The sequence below is a fragment of the Anolis carolinensis genome, chromosome 3 (genome assembly GCF_035594765.1).
Source record: "Anolis carolinensis isolate JA03-04 chromosome 3, rAnoCar3.1.pri, whole genome shotgun sequence".
NCBI lineage: Eukaryota > Metazoa > Chordata > Lepidosauria > Squamata > Dactyloidae > Anolis > Anolis carolinensis.
The window spans coordinates 5,232,930-5,255,529 of record NC_085843.1 but is presented as its reverse complement, the minus strand read 5'-3'; the positions used below and the strand labels follow the sequence as shown (position 1 = coordinate 5,255,529).

The 22,600-nt window shown below is 41.5% G+C and overlaps 1 protein-coding gene across 2 annotated transcripts in view; it reads left to right on the top strand.

Annotated features, from left to right (window-relative positions):
- Positions 1-22,600, top strand: part of rnf121 (ring finger protein 121) — a 36,843-nt gene that overhangs the window by 10,472 nt on the left and 3,771 nt on the right. The window contains exons 1-8 of one of the 2 annotated variants that reach the window (XM_062974422.1): positions 1,120-1,212; positions 1,476-1,513; positions 3,828-3,969; positions 7,078-7,232; positions 9,122-9,229; positions 12,244-12,364; positions 14,863-14,996; positions 19,760-19,861. In XM_062974422.1, coding sequence (XP_062830492.1) covers positions 1,210-1,212; positions 1,476-1,513; positions 3,828-3,969; positions 7,078-7,232; positions 9,122-9,229; positions 12,244-12,364; positions 14,863-14,996; positions 19,760-19,861 — 803 coding nt within the window. In that variant the 5' untranslated portion in view covers positions 1,120-1,209. Of the gene's footprint in view, positions 1-1,119; positions 1,213-1,475; positions 1,514-3,827; positions 3,970-7,077; positions 7,233-9,121; positions 9,230-12,243; positions 12,365-14,862; positions 14,997-19,759; positions 19,862-22,600 lie in introns of those variants that run through there. The other variant, XM_062974421.1, reaches the window with a different exon arrangement.

The following is a 22,600-nucleotide window of genomic DNA, read 5'->3' as shown; positions in this document are numbered from 1 at the left end:
ATCTTAGATATGTCCAAAGTGTGTTAGCCTCTATTTAGTGGTTCCAGATTTGATTTTGTTCCAGGGCCCATTGATTTCCCTCTTCTGTAGCATTTGCAGAACTCTTCCCATTCCAAAGGGGTCCCCATCCAATATTCCCTATGGCAAACACTGTCCCAAATTCACCCTCAGTCCTGCCAATAATGCCTTCCTAGAGCCTCTTCACAGAATTACTTGAGCTGCTTTTTTTTCCATGTCAGGAGCAACTTGAGAAACTGCAGGTCGCTTCTGGTGTGAGAGAATTGGCCGTCTGCAAGGACATTGCCCGGGGGCGCCTCGATGTTTGATGTTTTACCATCTTGTGGGAGGCTTCTCTCATGTCCCTGCATGGGGAGCTAGAGCTGACAGACGGGAGCTCAGTCTGCTCCCCGGATTCAAACCTTTCGGTCAGCAGTCCTCCCAAGGGTTTAACCCATTGTGCCACCGCAATGAGGTGCTGAACTGTATTGATTTGAACATTTCAGGAGGCATACCTTGCTCTGCCATGAATTAAAAGGGCTACACTGCATGTGATGTAGTGGTTTGAACCTTGGATAAAGGGTCCACCTGTACTGTAGAAATAATGCATTGAAGCGACTTTAACTACCATGGCTAAATGCTGTGAAATCATGGGATTTGTAGCTTTGGTGCGGCACCTGTACTCATTGGCAGAGAAGCCTAAAGAGCTCGTGAAACCGCCAGGATCCCATAGCATTGAGCCAGGGCAGTTCAAGTAGGGTCAAACTGCATTAATTCTGCATGTAGATGTACCTAAAGATTGTGGAGATGAACTTTCAAGCCCCCATTGCTTGACCAAGACACCCATGGGGTGGCCTTGGGTGAGTTACACCCTCTCAGCCTCAGAGGAGGAGAAGGACAAATCTCTTCTGAACAAATCATGCCAAGAAAACCCAGCCATAAGGTTTTCACAAGTCAGAAATGCCTTGAAGGCACACAAACCACTGCAACATATGCATCAACCCAACATTCACAGAGAACGTTTATCTGGAGAAAAGGGCTGGAGAAGCTTCTGGAATGAAGTGACGTAACAAATAAGCTCAGAATGTGCGGAGCTGCAAGGGTTCTGCGGGTTCCTCTGCTAGGCACACAATCGGCCCAGCTTCCATGGCCCCGCAGGTCTTTCTCCTTGACCACACACCCCTGCCTTGAAAAGCTCAGGCAGCTGGCACTATGGTGGGTTTGGCTGTGTGTCACCTAATATCATTAACTCTGAATTTACACTAGAACCGCATTTAAAGACAAGGACCTGTGTCCTCCTGTGATGTCAGTTGGCAAAAGGTGGTGGTGGGGTTTATATCAGCATCAGTAGAGATGATGACAATGACCATGACGACAATAAATTTTATTTGTTGCCTGCCTTTCTCCATGTTTCAATGTAAGGTTGTTTGAGGCGATTGAGATTGATGATGCGTTGTGTCTGTTCTTCTCTCCCTCAGGTTGACCTGTCGCACTTGGCCCCGGAGGAGCGATGGAGGTGAGTGGAGACCAGCTTTGCCTTGAAGCTTATGGGTGACCTGGCTACTCATCCCTTTTTCTGCCCAACTGAGGGTCTGTGAAACCACAAGAGATGGTTGCTGGTGGAGGAAGTCTGGCTACATCCATCCTAAGGCCCTGCTTGCAGCATTTCCCCTTCATAGCTGCAAAACCTTGTAGCTGCTGTGATGTAGGCTTGCTGCCTTGCTTTTCACCTCTTCTTTCCTAGATCTATGCCAGTCTTTTGGCTTCCTGCCTGCATCACTTCCCCATCCTTCTTCCCCCAACTCTTCTGTGTGCCATTATTCCCCTTTTGTTTAAGAAGGGAGCACCATGAGTCTTCTCTGTCTCAGAATGCTTTAAATTGGGCATGGGCAAACTTTGACCCTCCAAGTGTTTTGGACTTCAGTAGCTGTCCATCTGTGCTTCCATGGATAGTCATGGGAAGAGCCCTGTGCCAAATAGTGGAGGCCCTAAGGCATATCTGACACAGAAAGTTTGATTTTAAAAAGAATTAAGTGCTTTGCTTAGCCTTGGTTGCTTCTTTGGCATGCAGAGAGGAAGACCTTTTTCTCCGAATGCAGCCTATTGCGTAGAGAAGAGAATAGGGGTCTAGCCAGGCCAGGTGCCATGAAGGTAACTCAGCAGCAGGCAGTCTGCTACAATCATAGAGCTCAAAGGAACCCCCAGGATCGGAAGCAAGAGGGAATACATCTCAGATAAAGGAGTAGCTAAACAAGAAGAAAGTGACCTAACTTTAGTACAAGACCCCCTAATGCTGACTCTCCTGTCTGTGTGCTTCTATCCTTTTGTTTGGGATGGGAGCACCATGAGACCTGTCTTTGCCCAAATGGCCCAAATCCATACTCATAAGAGTCAGCATTAGGGACTTGTATTGTTCCAGGTAATACATCTCAAGGCCAAAAAGAAAAGTGACCTAACTTGAGTGGAAGACTTCCTAATATTGATTCTCCTGTCTCTGTGTGTCAGGCATCTTGAGGCAGAGAGAGAAGCCTCGTGGTGCTCCCTCCTCAAACAAAAGTGCAGTAAAAGCACACAATATATCACAGCCAACCTAGCAGTTCGAAAACATGCCAATGTGAGTAGATCAATAGGTACTGCTCCGGCGGGAAGGTAACAGTGCTCCATGCAGTCATGCCAGCCACATGACCTTGGAGGTGTCTATGGACAATGCCAGCTCTTCGGCTTAGAAATGGAGATGAGCACCAACCCCCAGAGTCGGTCACGACTGGACTTAACGTCAGGGGAAACCTTTACTTTTACCTTATATCACAGCCAGTCTTAGGGACTCTTCTACCGAAGTTATGTCACTTTCTTTTGTCTAACCTAGAATAGAATAGTAGAGTTGGAAGAGACCTCATGGGCCATCCAGTCCAACCCCCTGCCAAGAAGCCTTTTGATCTGAGATGTTTTTTATCCTGTCTCTTAGCATAAGATAATATATAGCACTAGGTATGCTACATTCTACTCTGCTGGTGATTAAAAAAATATCCTGCAGATGATGAGCCCAGCATGCTTTTGCTGCATTCTGCTCTGCTTGATATCCCAAATATTCCTATAGGCCAGGCATGGGCAAACGTCGGCCCTCCAGGTGTGTTGGACTTCAACTCCCACAATTCCTACCAACTGTTAGAAATTGTGGGAGTTGAAATCCAAAACACCTGGAGGGCCGAAACTTGGCCATGCCTGTATTACTCGCAGAAACATGAGAGCCTTAGAGACTCTCTAAGAGACCTTAGAGACCTTTATTGTTGCTGGTAAGACCAGACAAAAGGAAAGTGAGGCCACTTCCTTTTGTCTGGTCTTACCAGCAACAATAAAGGTAAGCTCTTACCTTTTCAGCCTTACCAGACCATCTCCCCTTTTTTCCTACCATAGACCATGATGCCTATGCTGCCCTTTATTTTAGATACCAATATTCCTACATAGTGCAGGCCTGCTGTCTTATTTTCACCAGATCTATGTAACACGAGGTGTTTGGCTTTCTGCCTGCATGGAAAGGTCAGGTTCCCCTTTCTTTCCAAAAGGCTTTGGTGTTCTTTCTTTGAGAAGGGAGCATCATGAGACTTCTCTCTGCCTCAAGATGCCTTCACATAGACACAAGAGTCAGCCTTAGGGACTCTTCTACCAAAGTTGGGTAACTTTCTTTTTGCCAGTCTACTCTTTTATCCAAGATTTCTGACCTGCAACAATGAAAGCGATGCCATCCAGGGTCCCAGGGATGTTGTGGAGCGGAAGCCGAGGGCAAGTGCCAGTCTCTGACCTGCCGTTCTCCCTCCTTCCCTTCCTTCCAGGGTGGAACATGTCCGGATGCACGCCAAGCACCGGGGCCACGAGGCCATGCATGCCGAGATGGTCCTGATCCTCATTGCAACGCTGGTGGTGGCCCAACTCCTCCTGGTGCAGTGGAAGCAGCGGCACCCCCGCTCCTACAACGTAAGCTGGCCCCTAGGTATATATGTTTTCCCCCCTGCCCTCCCCCCCCCAAATAACCCCATTCCAGCCAGACTCAGTGGACTTGCTGTCTTCACAACTCTGCATTGGATTTTAGAGTGCATCTATGCCAGGAGTGGGCCAACTTCCTTATTTAAAGGAACCATTGTCTTTGGTAATGTGAACATGTTGTTTCCCACTAAAAGTTCAACAGTTACTCACTGTCATAGTTATCATAAGCAACTTTTAATTATAGTTCATGGATTCTCTTTTTTGCAGTTTTCGAGGCCTCAATATTTTAGAATTGTGTCTTCAGCCCAATTAGGCCCCATTCATCCTCCTTTCATACCATTCCATTCAAATCATACATTATATTTATCAATCACAAAACAAACTCCACAGGAGTGTTCACCCTTCCCTATGCAATCTGAAGCTAAAGATTATATATATTTAGCTAGAGTTACACTTAAAAGGTCCCTGTTCTGACTTGCATACAAATTCAACTTAAAAACAATCCTACAGAACCTCTCTTGTTCGTAATTTTGGGACAACCTGTAATTGGAGTTTCGGAACTGGGTCTAGAGGTAGCCCAATCTACAGCGCAAGGCAAAGGTCCAACTTTAAGGTTACTACCATCTTTCGGCCCTCAAATTCTATGAAAAGGGCACAGCTGATATCAGCCGGAGCCGGGAGTAAGCACCAATGCTGTGAGATCCTGGAAGTTGTAGTTTAGTGAGGCACCACTACTTTCCATCAGAGAAATATAAAGGCCTTGTAAAACTACACCTCCTTTGAGGCTGGGTAGTTCAAATGGCATCAGGCTGCATTAACTCCAGAGCTCGAACACTGTTTCCATCCTAAATATCTTGGTGTGACCTTAGATCGTACACTAACATATAGGAAACACTGCATGAACACCAAGCACAAAGGAGCTGCACGCGACAACATCCTGCGGAAACTTACTGGCAGTGTGTTGTCAAAGGCTTTCATGGCCAGGATCACAGGATTGTTGTATGTTTTCCAGGCTGTCTGGCCATGTTCCAGAAGTATTCTCTCCTGACGTTTTAGCCCACATCTATGGCAGTCATCCCCAACGCACTCCCTTTCCATTTGGCTGCTGAACACATTTGCATCCGTCCTGAGGTCTCACTGACCCCTGACAAAGAAAGCTTTTTTTCTGTTGGGAGATAATTTTATCTCAATTTAGCTGAATTTTAATCACAAGTATAGTTGGCCTTCCACATTCATGAGTTTAGCTTTTGAGGATTTGTTTCTTCATGGATTTGGTTAATACGTTTTCTAGGAATTTCTGGGTCCTCCAAGGCCACTTTGTGCTCATCTTCCCCCCAGAATTGACCATAGGTTCATGCTGGAGGACCTAGCGGGCCCTAGAGAGAGCAGTTTTTTAGGAATCTCTAGGTCCTCCACTGCAATTCTGTGCTCAGCTTACATTGTTCTCTCTGGTAAGAAAAAAATAATGTTTTTATTCATGTTTCTTCCATTTTTTGCAGCAGTCTTGTGTTCATATTCTATTATTATCATTAGTATTAGGCCTACACTATTACATTATTATTCTATTACTATTATTAGACCTATACTAATACATTCTTATTCCATTATTATTGTTTACCCACACTATATTTGTGTATTATTATTATTATTATTATTATTATTATTATTATGCCTACACCATTACATTCGCATTCTATTGTTGTTATTAGGCCTACATTATTAAATTCACATTTTATTTTTATTTTTTTTATTATTATTATTATTATTATTAGGCCTATACTATTTCATTTGTATTAATATTAAGCTTACACTATTACATTCTTCTGTTATCATTATTACTTACACTATTGCGTTCTTATTCTTTTGTTTATGTTTATTATATTTATTTTACTCCACCTTTCTCTCTGTGTTGATATCATGAGCTCCCTTGGGTCCCGAACTGAAATACGGGCAAAATATTAAATAAATGGATGAATAACAGGAAATGCACACAAATGATAGTAGAATGCACAACAATCAGGCAAGACGCAGCCCCCACTTTCAGTCTTTTTGGGCAGAGTTCAATTTAGAACTCATTGAAATGAGCACCAAGTACAAAGATTCGGGGATGAATTCTTGTCATGGATAATAAGCCAAATAGTAGGGAAGATAGTACATTTCAAGGAAGCTGTGCTCATGATTTCTGTATTCAAATGTAGAATAGGGACTTGATAAATAAAAATCTTAGAGAGCTCATATTATGAGCCACAAGACTTGAAATGGTCTGTGCCTAGAAAAAATTAAGAGAAATTATCAATAAAGAATTGGTTAAATGGGATATGAGCTTTTAGCTCTGTGGGGGGGGGGGGGGGGGAGAGAAACACAATAAGATCTATTTAATAATACACTGAAGCAATTTATTAGCTTTGTGTGTAAAAGCAATGGCGCACTTCACCACCAAACATTAAAGAAAGATTGTGGATGAACAATTATAAAATATATATATATATAATAATTATGTGCAATAGATGAAATTAGAATAAGTAGTAATAATAGAGTCTACAGAAGGGTTATTTTTATAACACTCTGTAAGTGATGGAGGAAACAGGTGATGTGACAAGACAATTGTATTACACTATGTAACAAAATTTGGATTAATTTCTGTTTCTGGTTTGAAAGTATTATTTCCCCTTTAACTGTGTGGTCCTTACTTTGAAAGTAGTTGTTGTATTCCGGAAACTTTGCTTTTGTGGCTGTTGAGTTGGCTTGAGACTCTGTTGGATGTTCATTGAAAAACGATAGCAAAACATGCTATAGCAGGATGTCCCTCCTGCAGAAACAAAATTTTTGCAGTTGAACAAACTTTCCCCATGTTTTCATGTTGGAACCAATTAGGAAATGACATTGATAACCCAGGAACAGCAATCGTGTTATGTTTTAAATATTTTGAAACAAAATTAATTATTAAAAAAAGAAAGAAAGAAATGAGCTCCAAAAGAGAAGCAATATTTTTTTTGTTAGAGGTGGAAAACCTAAGGAACTGTGGGGTGTGGGTTTGAATCTCCTGCAGCAACAGCGGTGATAGCCTTTTGGTTAACACACTTTGACCATTCGTTGCAGATGGTGACCCTCTTCCAGATGTGGGTCGTGCCCCTCTACTTCACAGTGAAGCTGCACTGGTGGCGGTTCTTGGGGATCTGGGTCTTCTTCTCTGCCGTGACAGCCTTTGTTACCTTCAGGGCTACCCGGAAGCCCCTCCTCCAGACAACGCCCAGGTGAGTGAATGCACCTGCCTCCTATGGCAGAGAAGGCTCAAGGCCTTGTAAAATTACAGCTAACATGACTCCAGGGCATTTAAGGAGCATTCATTCTGCAGCAGGCCTGGGCAAACTTGGGCCCTCCAGGCATTTTGGACTTCAACTCCCACAATTTTCCAAAAGTCCAAAACTCCTGGAGGGCCCAAGTTTACCCAGGCCTGGTCTACAGCATAGATGCACCCTAGGTTTTCCTTTCTGTTGCTGGAAACTTTGGAGTTCTAACACTTCCGTTGTTCAGGTTTTTGGTTTCAGGGTTTTTGAAATAGAGCTGCACCTTAGATTCAGTTGCGCTTTAGACTTGAGTAAACAAGAAACATATATAAACAGATATACAGTAGAGTCTCACTTATCCAACATAAACGGGCCGGCAGAACGTTGGATAAGCGAATATGTTGGATAATAAGGAGAAATTAAGAAAAAGCCTATTAAACATCAAAATATGTTATGATTTTACAAATTAAGCACCAAAACATCATGTTAGACAACAAATTTGGCAGAAAAAGTAGTTCAATATGCAGTAATGCTATGTAGTAATTACTGTATTTATGAATTTAGCACCAAAATATCACGATATATTGAAAACATTGACTACAAAAATACGTTGGATAAGTGAGTGTTGGATAAGTGAGACTCTACTGTATATGTATATATAGGAGCCTCCAGTGGCTCAGTGTGTTAAAGCACTGAGCTGCTGAACTTGCAGACTGAAAGGTCCCAGGTTCAAATCCGGGGAGCGGAGTAAGCGCCCGCTGTTAAGCTCCAGCTCCTGCCAACCTAGCAGTTCGAAAACATGCCAATGTGAGTAGATCAATAGGTACCGCTCTGGCGGGAAGGTAAGGGCATTCCATGCAGTCATGCCACTGGCCACATGATCTTGGAGGTGTCTATGGACAACGCCGGCTCTTCAGCTTAGAAATGGAGATGAGCACCAACCCCCTCATAGGGCTTGTTCTCCAGACCCTTAATCATTTTAGTCACCCTCCTCTGGACACATTCCAGCTTGTCAGCATCTCGCTTCAACTGTGATGCACAGAACTGGAGACAGTAATCTAGGGAGGAAAGAAAGAGCCACAAAGAAAATGCAAACATAGGCAAGACCAGGTATATACCGTATATATTCGAATATAAGCCGACCCGAATATAAGCCGAGGCACCTAATTTTACCACAAAAAAACTGGGAAAACATTGACTCCAGTATAAGCCAAGGGTGGTAAATTTCAGAAATAATAATAGATCCCAATAAAATTCCATTAATTGAGGCATCAGTAGGTTAAATGTTTTTGAATATTTACAACAAGCTCAAATTTAAGATAAGACTCTCCGACTTTGATCAAATCATTATTCTCATCTTCTTCAATGTAAATGTGCTTATGTATCCTTTTAATAATAATAGAGTAAAATAATACATGTAATAATAATAATAATAATAATAAATACAGGAAAATAATATATGTAATAATAAATAGAATAAAATAATAATTGCAATAATAATAATAAGATCAGAGTGAAATAATAAATGTAATAATAATAATAATAATAGAGTAAAATAAATTTAATAGTAGCAACAATAATAGAGAAAAATAATAAATGTAATAATACCAATAATAATAGAGAAAAATAATAAATGTACCATATATTCTCGAGTATAAGCTGACCCAAATATAAGCCCACCAGGACCCTCACCCGAGTATAAGCTAAGCGGGGCTTTTTCAGTCTTAAAAAGAGGGCTGAAAAACTAGGCTTATACTCGAGTATATACAGTATGCTAGTAATAAATACTATTATGGTTGTTGTTATTTAATGGCTGGGCCTTGTGTGTGGTTTTTGTTCTCTTTCCCGGCATCTAGGTTGGTTTACAAGTGGTTTCTGTTGATATACAAGATCAGCTACGCCACGGGGATCGTGGGCTACATGGCCGTCATGTTCACGCTCTTCGGACTTAACTTATTATTCAGGTGAGGCAGATCCATCTCTCGTTGTCGACGTTGCTAGAGCTCTCCTTTATTTTATTTCTTTACTGGATGTATACCCTGTTTTTCTCTATAAACACCAGGTGCACACAAAGTGTGTTGGACATTTGTAGATGTTTCTTGTGGTCTCCTTCAGCTCTTTTAAGACTGTATGACCAGGCAGGCCCTATGACATTGTCACTTCTTTAGGGGAGTTCGATCTGCTTTTATGACCCCTATTGTACAGAAGATCCCTGGCAGAAATTATGAATATTATTTAAAACATCTAATAGAGGATAGGGAATCACAGATCACTTTTAGAGTGGCTGAGTTTTGGTGTGCAGCTATAAAATTAAGGAGGCAGATTGTGGGTGATTTTAGCAGATAATGTTTTAACCCATTCATTTTAATATCTATATCCAGAGATTTTGATTAAGTGTCATATTTATTTATTTTCAATATTTCTATCCCGCCCTTCTCGCCCGAAGGGACTCAGGGTGGCGTACAATTGGCAACAATTCGATGCTGACACATAATTAAAATCAAACAGCATATAAAATCTATTACAAACAATTAATACAGTATAAAATATAAAACATATAGTTAAAATCCGTTCATCCAATATCCTCGTGTTTTAGCCATACATCAGTCCGGGTTTTATTTATTTACCACACTTATATCTTGCCCTTCTCAACTCCAAAGGGGACTCAGGGCAGCCTTACAAAGGCAACAATTTGATGAAGAATTTCAACAACTTTGTGAAGAAATTAAAGAATCTCATAAAAGGAGACATTGCAGTTCTTCTAAATGCACTCCATCTTACTATTATGTAATGCCAAAGCAGAACTCCTTAGAGTACAAGAAATTGGACTCTCAGGGCACATATAAAAATACATTGGTAAATAAATAGAAGCATTAAAACCAACAATTCAAAACATATATGAAGCTGATGAGAATGGTTGCATATCCTGGACTTTCTGCTTTTATTTATTTATTTGCAGTATTTATATTCCGGTTCTGCCATTCTTTCTCACCCCAAAAGGGATTCAGGACAGATCACAATGTACATATACATGGCAAACATTCAATGCCATTAGACATACAACGCACACAGACAAAGATACAAAGGCTATTTAACATTCCCAGCTTCTGGCTTCATGAGGGTGTGCTCGATTCCAGCCACATGGGGAGCTGCTGCTTCATCATCCACGGTGACGCCGAGTCCTTGATGGAGTACTTCCTCATCTTAAGGCACACACGCTGCTGGACATTTTAATGGTGACATAAATTAGTTAAATTAGCCTCCCTGCATAAGCGGTCCCTAAATTTCCTACTTGACAGATGCAACTGTTTTTCAGGTTGCTTAGGTAAACAACGAGCTGGGGCTATTTAATGGCTATTTAATAGTTGGGCACTCAATCCTGACCCGGGCTTTGAACTCATGACCTCTCGGTCAGTAGTGATTTATTGCAGCTGGCTACTAACCAGCTGCACCACAGCCTGGCCCCTTTTAATGTTTTGAACTTCTGGTTTTAATGTTTTTCTTTTGAAACCTTTTGGTTTTAATATTTGAAACCCCTGGTCTGTGACTGTATAATAAAATCCATTCATTTATTTGAACCCGAGGGTGTTGGACTAATGGATTATGACTTGTGATGAGCACAACCTGTTTGGGATTATGACCTGTTAGGATCATAATCTATTGGGTAGCAAAGTTTCAGGAGTATTCCTTCAGTTTACTGGGTAATGGATTATCATAAATATCTCTATCAACAGACAAAGATTCAAGTAGGCGCCTTTAAAATTATGTCATGTATTTAAATATACAGGTACATTTCTTGTCAGGTTAAACTTCAAAACTTTTCAGTTTGTATCTTTAACTTACAGTCTTTATCAGTCTCTTCAAAACTATATTGTTCTGTACAACTCTCTTTTATAACAGTCTACTTCCAAGAAACTCAAGCCTCAACTGACTTCTAACTTCTAACATTGGCTTTTGTAATTAAACAGACCTGAGCCTCAACAGTCATCCTTTTTAAAACTGCAGTCTAAACAGTCACTGATCCAATTGCATGGTCTGCAGCTCCTCCCACCATCCCAAGCACACAGAGCTAAGAAAAACTGCAAACCAAGGAAGACACACACCTCACAAAATAAGCTGACACATTACAAACATGAGAAATATTAGACTGAGGAGGCTTGAGAAGGTTGCTGTCTCCAACAACGGGTTTTGAACCCATGTCTTTAGAGTCATAGCCCAACACTCAAGGCACGGATGGCACTACGCTGCCTCTCATTAAACCTCAAGAAATGTTAATACAATAGAGTCTCACTTATCCAAGCTAAACGGGCCGGCAGAAGCTTGGATAAGCGAATATCTTGGATAATAAGGAGGGATTCAGAAAAAGCCTATTAAACATCAAATTAGGTTATGATTTTACAAATAAGCACCAAAACATCGTGTTATACAACAAATTTGACAGGAAAAGTAGTTCAATACGCAGTAATGTTATGTTGTAATTACTGTATTTACGAATTTAGCACCAAAATATCACGATATATTGAAAACATTGACTACAATGTTTGGCGCAGGCTGTCGAGCAGCCAGCTGCAACAAATCACTCTGACCAAGAGGTCATGAGTTCGAGGCCAGCTCAGAGCCTGCATTTGTCTTCTGTCTTTGTTCTATGTTAAGGCATTGAATGTTTGCCTATATGTGTAATGTGATCCACCCTGAGTCCCCTTCGAGGTGAGAAGGGCGGAATATAAATACTGTAAATAAATAATAAATACACAAAAATGGCTTGGATAATCCAGAGGCTTGGATAAGCGAGGCTTGGATAAGTGAGGCTGGATAATTTGCTTGAAGGAACCCTGGGTGAAAACCTCTAAGCCAGAGAGAATCCATTTGCGTTGCTTGTTTCAGAAATTCCTTGCTGAAGAAAACAAGGCTAAAATTGATGAGTTGTTTATCTATCTGGTGGTAAATGTGCATCTGTGTATTTCTCCCAAATTGGCAGAATCAAGCCGGAAGACGGTATGGATTTCGGGATCTCTCTCCTCTTCTATGGCCTCTATTATGGGGTGTTGGAGCGGGACTTTGCGGAAATGTGTGCGGATTACATGGCGTCCACCATCGGGGTAAGAGATCCATCCCTATGGGGGAAGCTGCAGACAGTTTGGTGTGCCCTAAATAAAAGATTGGCTTCCCTTGTCTCCCTAATGGTCCCATAATTGTATTGTGGACCTAGGATTTGCCTTCCATGATCTTATGAAGCTGCTTTGACATTTGGATGATCCATAGGACCCAGGGCAATCCCCCAACTTCAGCATTTTCTGTGAAAATAGTAACATTTTCTACACAAGACATACAATTATCTGTGTAGGAATACAGTGTGGTCCCATATCCACAGTGGGTACATTTCCTGACTTGACATGAAACCATCCATAAGTGAAACCACCTATATCTGGTCTGTGGATATGGGGGGAGATACTGTATTATTTCCTGCACCGAAAGGGAAGTTTCCTTGGCAGGAGAGTGACCTTTATTCACAGGGGGGGTAAACAAATCTCTCTGCAAATTTTACTGAGAATAAATCCCAACCTTTATAGAATAGTCTGCAGTTTCCAAAGACTTTTGTGCACCATGAAGGTAATTACAGAAATTCTGGGTTGCTTCCTGCAAGAGTGAAATTAGCAGAATTGTATCACTGTTGCTATAACTTATTGCTTGAAAGGTGAGCCATCCTGCCTTGGTTTAAAGGCTTCCAATGGAAGATGGATCCATGGCAAAGGTGTTCCTTGTGTGATCCATCAGCAGAGACATGAGCAAAGCCAATGGCTTCATGGCATACTATGACATGTAGTAATGCAAGAGTCCTTACTGCTCTGTATATAACAAAAGGGAAAGTTTTGAACCCAAGGAAACAGGTCTTTGGCAGATTTATTGCTTTCGTACATCCGCACTTAACTGACCACCATAAAGATCAGAGAACTTGAAAATGCCTTTGAAATGTTTAGGGCAAAGGATCTGATTGGGATCTTTCTGGATCCTATTTTATCCCATTCTTATAATGAGGCGAAGCATTTGTGGATTTGATTATTTGCAGTCACCATCATCATCATAGCATTTGTATGCCACCTCTATCCCAGAATGGGAACAAACATTTCTGTTGCACTTTATTCTATTCGTGTTTACAATATTTACATGGTGTACCTTACCCAGTCTACTTTTACAACCTCTCCGTTTTAATCCATGTTTTTATTAGTTTTTGTTAATTGTTTTTATTGGGTAAAGTTTAAATTTTTATAATTGTGCATGTCTTTTGTCTTTTGTTGTCTTTTATATTGCTATTGTTTTTATTTGGGCTTGGCCCCATGTAAGCTGCCCTGAGTCCCCTTTGGGGAGATAGAGGCGGGGTATAAAAATGAAGTTATTATTATTATTATTACTATTATTATTATTCCTTCAGATGTAAATAGCTCTTACGTTTACCTCATCCCAAGCCCCTTACCAATTATAGCAGTTGGGTTGCTTACTTCTTTTCTAGTTTACAATCCTCACTCTATGCAATTTCATTGGCCCGGTTCGCTTTTATCAGCCTGCTCAGGTTTTTAACTATTTGTGTTATTTTGATGTGATTGTTATGTTATTATGTTTTATACGGATCTGCATTTTTATTTTGGATGTGTTTATTTACAATGATTGTAACCACTTGGGCTTGGCCCCATGTAAGCTGCCCTCAGTCCTTTCGGGGAGATGGAGGCGGAGTATAAAAATAAAGTTGTTGTTATTATTATTATTATTATTATTATTATTATTATTATTATTATTATAAAGGTAACTTCCAAGGCAGTTAAAATTCACAATAAAATTTTAGAACATTAAAAAGGTATACAATAGAATAAAGACATTTTAAAACATAGTATGTTCCATATAGGCATTTTCTAGACCTTCCAGTACAATTCTATGATAATATTTTGCAGCACGATGATAATGATGTTGATAATTTATTTATTACCTGCCTCTCCTTCCGGCTGAAGGAGCACAACATAGTTAAGCACATCAATAACATCACACATTAAAACATAATTAAAATCTAACCATAAAAGCATATATTTAAATATACACGTATCAAAAGACCTGAGACAAAAATTAGAACATCATAAGCGTAGAAAGTCATAGTTAAAACTCACTGGATTGGCTTAGAATCATGCCAAAGGACCTAGCAGCATAAAGAGAAGTGCTTTCTCAGCCAGAAAAATAGTATTAGTGATTTTTCACAATGTTGGAATGGAGACACAAAAGATCCCAGGATGCGTTTGCATGGCGAACTCTCCAGAATTGGATTCCTTTGTGCCTTCTAGTCTCTTCTTCCTCAACTCCCACTGCAATTCGTTTTTTAAAACTATTTTATTTTTATCAATATAGGTATTGTTGAGACAGTAATTTTCCAACACATCACTTATGTTGTTGCTGTTGCTGTTGTTGTTATTGCTGTTGCTTATAACCCAATTTCCCTTTGAGAATAGTTCTTTAATTTCCCATTTTTCCACATAAAGTCACCTTGCTGCTACAAGCATATGAAGCAATAACTTGGAATGCATGTGTGTTTGTTCATTCTTGACCTCTGCTGCAGTTCTACAGTTCGACAGGGATGCCCACCAAGCACCTCTCGGACAGCGTCTGTGCCGTCTGTGGGCAGCAGATCTTCGTCGAAGTGAATGAAGAAGGCATCATCGAGAACACCTATCGGCTCTCCTGCAACCATGTGTATCCTTTGCCTCCCTTCGGCAGGGATTGATTGTTTGACTGGTTGATTGATTGATTGAACAAGTTGAACATGAGCCAAGAGTGTGCTGCAGCAGCTTCAAAAAGCCAGTGGGATGTTGGACTGCATTCAAAGGTGTCTAGTGTCCAGATCAAGGGAAGTCATGGTGCCTCTCTCTTCTGCTTTGGTCAGACCTCACGTGGAATAATAACACTGTGTCCAATTCTGGGCAAAGGAATTTAAGAAATATATTGACTCTAAGCTGGAAGGTGTCATTGTGAAATAATCAAAGGTCTGGAGATCATCTGAGGAGCATCTCAAAGAGCTGGGTCTGTTTAGTCTCAGAAGAGAAGGCTGAGAGGAGACACGAGAGCCTTGTTTCTATAGGACTAGAACTCAGTGGAGCCATGGGTCTAAATGACAGGAAAGGAGATTCCACGTGAACATTAGGAAGAACTTTCTGACCGTAAGAAGAGCTGTTCAGCAGTAGATCTCTCTGCCTCCGAGTCTGGTGAAAGCTCCTTCCTTTGAGGCTCTTAAACAGAGGCTGGATGGCCATTTTTTGGGGGTGCTTTGATTGTGCTTTTCCTGCTGAGCAATATGAGGTTGGACTATGATTCTATGATGGACATTGATTGCTTCCTTGGAGTTTACATCCCACTTTTCTTCCAAGATGAGATTCATTTTTTATATCTCTTTAGGATTCATGAATGGTGGCTAAAAGTAGATTGAAGTCAGCAGTTTGTTTGCCGATACAATGCTGGGTATTTTGGATGGGAAGTATCCCTCTTGAATTGCTTTGCCCAGAACTGGACACAGGCTTATTATTCCAGGTGAGGCCTGACCAAAGCAGAAGAGAGGGGGACTACTATGACTTCCCTCTATCCAGACTCCTGTGGATGCAGCCTAGAATCGCATCGGCCTTTTTAGCTGCTGCATCACACTGTCAGCTCGGGGTCTCCTGCTAAGACTCCTAGATCCCTTTCCTATTGACTGTTTCCAAGCCAGGTCTCACCCATCCTATATCGGTGCATTTTGTTCTTTCTGCCTAAATCGAGTACCATTCATTTCTCCCTATCGTACTATGGATGCAGACTGGAATCGCATCGGCCTTTTTAAGCTGCTGCGTCACACTGGTGGCTCATATTCAACTTGTGCTCAACTAAGGTTCCCAGATCCCTTTCCCATTGACTATTTCCAAGCCAGATCTCACCCATACTGTATCTGTATGTCACGACTCTGCTGCAAACACATTCGGTGCTCTCTTTTTGCTGAAGGGAGCGTTTGATTGCCTGACTAAGAACACGGCCTTTCTGGGTTTCCGATCCCCGTTTCTCTGACGCAGCCGAACTTGTGGCTTTCAGCACGTGCGCAGTGAGAAAAAACAACACATTGAATTGCTGACTTCTCTTTTTCCTTTGGGTTGAAATGCCAGAGGTTGTGATTAACGGCAGCTGCTTCAGCTTGGCTGACTGGGTCTAAGGCAGGGCTTCCCTGCCATTCAGACTTTTGCAAAGTCTCAGTGCCTTTGATGGACTGTTCTAGCTGCTGGTACTAATAGAGTGATACAACCATCACCCTATTAGCAAGAATGGGAGAAATGATGTCTTTCCTTCCTAAGAGATGTACACAGACCCTAGAGCAATGATGGGCAACCTTTTGCGCTTGGTGTGTCAAAATTCACCAAAAAAAACCTAGCATGACTTGGGTGGTGTGTCACTTTGAGAAAAAAAAAACATAATTTCGCAATATGTATAGGTTAAAAAACAAAAATATATACAGTAGAGTCTCACTTATCCAAGCTAAACGGGCCGGCAGAAGCTTGGATAAGTTAATATCTTGGATAATAAGGAGGGATTAAGGAAAAGTCTATTAAACATCAAATTAGGCTATGATTTCACAAATTAAGCACCAAAACATGTTATACAACAAATTTGACAGAAAAAGTAGTTCAATACGCAGTCATGTTATGTTGTAATTACTGTATTTAAGACTTTAGCACCAAAATATCATGATATATTGAAAACATTGACTACAGAAATGCCTTGGATTATCCAGAGGCTTGGATAAGCGAGGCTTGGATAAGTGAGACTCTACTGTAATTGTAATATATAACTGTATTTAATAAATCAAAAACTATTAACTACCATTATTTCAATGTACAACAATCTATGGTACCTCTTGCAGTTTCTACGCTGTTTTCTCTCTATTCTAGTTTCAATGTAGTCATGAATAATGAATAATATGATAATAATATAATAGTAATAATATGATAATATACTACAATAATAATAGAATAATAATAGATAACGTAATGTGCATAATTCCCATGGAGTAAACAACAAAACTACTGGACCAAATCACACCAAATTTGGCCACAAAAGACATAGTCATCCAATCAATCTGCATGCGGCAGAAAATGCAAAAATGGCTAGGCGTGTCAGTGCTGACACACGTGTCATAGGTTGGCCATCACTGCCCTAGAGTCTTAAGAGAGCCTCTTACCTCTTGTATCACGCAGACACAATTGGAATATGTCAATTAAAACCAAACACAGAAGTTGATGGAAAGCAATATCTTTATGGGTTGCTGTGTTTTCTGAGCTGTCTGGCCATGTTCCAGGAGCATGCTCTCCTGTCGTTTCGCCCACATCTATGGCAGGCACCCTCAGGGGTTGTGAAGTCTGTTGGGAACTAGGCAAGTGGGGTTTATATATCTGTGGAATGATGTCCAAGGTGGGAGAAAGAACTCGTTGTCTGAATGTTGCAGTTGGCCACCTTGATTAGCATTGAATGGCCTTGCAGCTTCAAAGCCTGGTTGCTTCTTGCTACCTTTATGCCTTGTAAGACTGAGAGAAAGATGTTGGTAGCCTAAGCTTTTGTAGACTAAAGAATCCATCTACACTGTATTTATTTATTTTTTATTTATTTACAGTATTTATATTCCACCCTTCTCACCCCGAAGGGGACTCAGGGCAGATTACAATGAACACATATATGGCAAACATTCAGTGCCAACAGACAAACAACATACAGTATAGACAGACACAGAGGCATTTAACATTTTTCCAGCTTCACGATTCCGGCCACAGGGGGAGCTGTTGCTTCACCGTCCACTAGTGGCTGTACTTCCTCATTCCTTTCCTCGTGTTTTGCTGTCAGTTTTATGGTGTTGTAAATTAGTTAAATTAGCCTCCCGCATAAAACGTACCTAAATTTCCCTACTTGACAGATGCAACTGTCTTTCGGGGCTGCATAGGTCAACAGCAAGCCGGGCTATTTAATGGTCGGGGGCTTAACCCAACCTGGGCTTTGAACTCAGTAGTGATTTATTGCAGCTAGTTACTAGCCAGCTGCGCCACAGCCCGGCTAAACTGTAGACTTTATGCCAGGCATGGGCAAACTTCGACCCTCCAGGTGTTTTGGACTTCAACTCCCATAATTCCTAACAGCTGGTAGGCTGTTAGGAACTATGGGAGTTCAAGTCCAAAACACCTGGAGGGCTGAAGTTTGCCCATGCCTGCTTTATGCAGTTCGGCCCTACTTTAACTCAATGTTATGAGATCCTGGGATCTGTAGTTTTGCAGGGTCTTCTCTGCCAAAAAGTGCTGGTGCCTCTCCAAACCATACTAGTAGGATTCTCTAGCATTTAACACAGTTAAAGTGGTGTCAAAGTACACTCATTCTGCAGTGTAGATGTACCCTTAGTCTACTTCGTCACATTGCCACATCACACTGTTGACTCATCTCCAGCTTGTGTCTTCCACGAAGTCTCCTATGAGCAGCCATCACAAAGGCCAATGACAGGCATGCGGACATGACCGCCTTGTGACAGCGGTGGTCACTCTCTGGTCATGGTTGGGATCTACACATAGTTTCCCTGACTCGCTTTCTCAGCAACGTGGCCCCTCTCCGCCCCATGAGTTGTTTCCTGCAACGTGGGTTTTTCTGGGGGAAACATGCTGAAAAAAAAAAGACTTGAACATTTTCCACTGCTCTTCACTAATGTTGCCCTACTTTGCACATTTTGCCTCTCCACGTTTGCAGATTGGATGCTTCACAGATTTTCTCTAGGACTCTCTACTCCAGGCATGGGCAAACTTTGGCCCTCCTCCAGGTGTTTTGGACTTCAACTCCCACAATTCCTAACAGCCTACCGGCTGTTAGGAATTGTGGGAGTTGAAGTCCAAAACACCTGGAGGAGGGCCAAAGTTTGCCCATGCCTGGAGTAGAGCAAAGGTGGCAAATAATAAGTCCATGATAAATACACACAAATGTCTATACTAGGTATTGAAAAGCTTGTTCCAAAAAAATACCTGGGAAGTCTTAAAAGATATATTAATCAATATTATTTTGCAAAGGTTGAATGTGTTTATATTATTTTGGTTGCCAAATCCAATTGATGTTTAAATAGTGGAGACTATTACAGTCTGGGAGATACTACTGTGGATTATAACAGTTGACTGTACTTATTATTTTCATTATTTTTGTTAACTCTCAGGTAATATTGTATGTATATGGTGCTCTGAATTACATGGTGCAACTTATGTTTTGAAAATTTATAGTATTCGCTTATCCTTTTTACATAGAGGGAAGATAGCTCTATACTCAGAGAGGCCTGACTATTTCTGTGGCCTTTGCAAGATGCTCTAATATACACATCTTTTTATGTTTTGAACCTTTATAGTGTTTGTTTATCTCTTCGATATTAAATAATAAGTCCATGTCAACCAAGTCCATATCCTTAACTTCTGGCGTCCTCCCAGCTTCCACGAGTTCTGCATCCGGGGCTGGTGCATCGTGGGGAAGAAGCAGACCTGCCCCTACTGCAAGGAGAAGGTGGACCTCAAGAGGATGTTCAGCAACCCGTATCCTTGCCTTGGCTGATTTGAGTATTTAAAGTGAGATTCAGAAGGTTCCCATCACCATAACTTGGTCTGGAAAGGTAGCAGCTGATCTCTGGGCAGGTGTATTGCACCTGGACAGCCAAAACCACCCTCAAGATCTGGGAGCTATGTAAGCCAGATGTCCAACTATAGATAGGTACCTTCGATAACTGGCTGTCCATCCTTGGATAGGTACATTCACCATTTGGATGACTAGCTGTCCATCCATGGATAGGGACTTTAACTGGCCAACTAGCTAGCTACCTAGTAATAGTTGGGGACCTTCACTGGTTGACTGGCTAACTGGCTAGCTCTCCATCCATAGATAGGTACTTTTGCCAGCTAACTGGCTAGCTGTCCATTGATGCAATCCACGAATAAGTATCTTGGTTTTCTGGCTGGATAACTGAATAGTTGTCCATCCATGCTTCCATGGATAGTCATGGGAAGAGCCCTGTGCCCAGGTGGTGGAGGCCCTAAGCCATCTTTGACACAGAAGGTTTGCTTTTAAAAAGAACCAGTTGCTTTGCTTGGCCTTGGTGGCTACTTTAGCCTACAGAGAAGAAGACCCCTTTCTCCAAATGCAGCCTGTTGCATGGAGAGGAGAATGGGGGTCCATCCAAGCCAGATACAGTGAAGGTAACTCAGCAGCAGACAATCACAGAGCTCAAAGGGATCCCAAGGATAGGATGTCAAGATCAGTGCCAGGGGTCAGGGTGCGTGATGGGTGGGTTTCTTCAAACACCATCAATCATACTCCGGACCAGCACCCTGATGAATTGGTGAATTTCTGCCCTCACCAATTCCTCCAAAGTCAGACTCAAAAGACATCTGCAGTCTGAAGTTCAAACATCTATTTAATATTTACAGAGATATTTACAATTGCAGCCAAGTCCATCACTCGAAGCCGGCATTCTTCAACAGAGAGATAAGAAGGCACATTCCTTAGTCCGAAGGAAGTTCCGACCTCCAAGGCCGGAAATCATGTCTCATAGGTCACAGCAGGCTGTCAGTCAAACTGGCCTGCTGTTAACTTTCATTGCTGAAACACACACTTGCAAAACAGCAGAAACACTTGATTTACATTTCATATACACACAACCAAAAATCCAACATAGGAAGCAAGAGGAGGAAGCATCTCAGATAAAGGAGTAGATAGACAAGATAGGAAGCATCTCAGATAAAGGAGTAGATCAATGGTTCTCAACCTGTGGGCCCCAGGTGTTTTGGCCTACAACTCCCAGAAATCCCAGCCAGTTTACCAGCTGTTAAGATTTCTGGGATTTAAAGGCCATAACATCTGGGGACCCACAGGTTGAGAACCACTGGAGTAGATAGACAAGAAGAAAGTGATCTAAATTTTGGACAAGACTCCCTAATGCTGACTCTTCTGTCTATGTGTCTCTATTCCTTTTGTTTGGGAAGGGAGCACCATGAGACTTCTCTCTGCCCAAATGGCCAAAACTCACTCGTGGGAGTCAGCATTACGGACTCAAAAAAGCTCAAAAAACTTACTTGTGTTGTTCCAGGTAATACATCTCAAAGGCAAACAAGAAAAGTGACCTAATTTGGTGGAAGACTTCCTAATGTTGACTCTCCTGTCTGTGTGTCGGGCATCTTGAGACAGAAAGATGCCTCATGGTGCTCTCTTCTCAAACAAAAGTGCAGTAGAAGCACATATAGTATCATAGACAGTATCAGGGTCTCTTCTACCAAAGCTAGGACACTTTCCTCTGTCTAACCTTTTGATCTGATATCTCTTCTATCCTGTTTTGTAGCATAAGATAATCTATAGCACTAGCTATGCTGCATTCTACTCTGCTAGAGATAACAAATATTTATCCTAAAGATTATGAGCCCAACATGCTTTTTTAAAAAGTGTCCACATATATATATATATATATATAGAGAGAGAGAGAGAGAGAGAGAGAGAGAGAGAGTCATAGACAGAACGCCACAAGATAAGATATAACAGAGTTTATTGAAGTAACAGAACCAAAAAATGCCCGTAAAAGACAAGGGCTAGGCAAACAATAGCCTTAAAAGTAAAAAGACACAAGAAAAACGTTCAAAAGATAAACCGGATTAAACCGGAGTTTAATCCGGGTTAAACCAAAAAAGCTTACTTCAGCCTGGAACTTAAACAAACAAAAGTTGGTGAACAAAAGGTTCAAAGGAATGCAAATAACTGGCAGCAGATGCTTCTCTGCTGCCAAAAGCTATGTTTGAGTAACTAAGAGGTTACTCCTCCACACAGCAAGCAATTTCCAGATACAAACACAGCAGACAAGGGCAGAAGCGGTCAGCGAAGTTCCAATCCGGTCCGAAGGTCGTAAGGCAGGTACAGACGTTTGTAGTTCACCAGTTCCAACGATAATCACAGGAAGGAGAGTCCGAGGCCGTAGTCAGTCAGTCAGTCAGTCAGTCCAGAGAAAACAGATGGCGTCCGTCAAGAAGACGACGGAGGTCCAAGCTATTAAGATTAAGCACAGGTTGCACAACAAAAGCCCACACAATTCCTCCCGCCGTCTATGCCCAGTGTCCTTGGTAACTTACGTAGTCAGCAAACGAATCACACCCGTCTTCAGGAACTTCCCACACAGAGCCCAAGCGTTCGTCCAGATTACCTTGCCCAACGCAATTAGCCATTGCTTCCAAACCCCATTTTATGCCAGTTACAAGTCCTCATCGCTATCAGCTGTTCTCCTTAGTCCGGGCGTT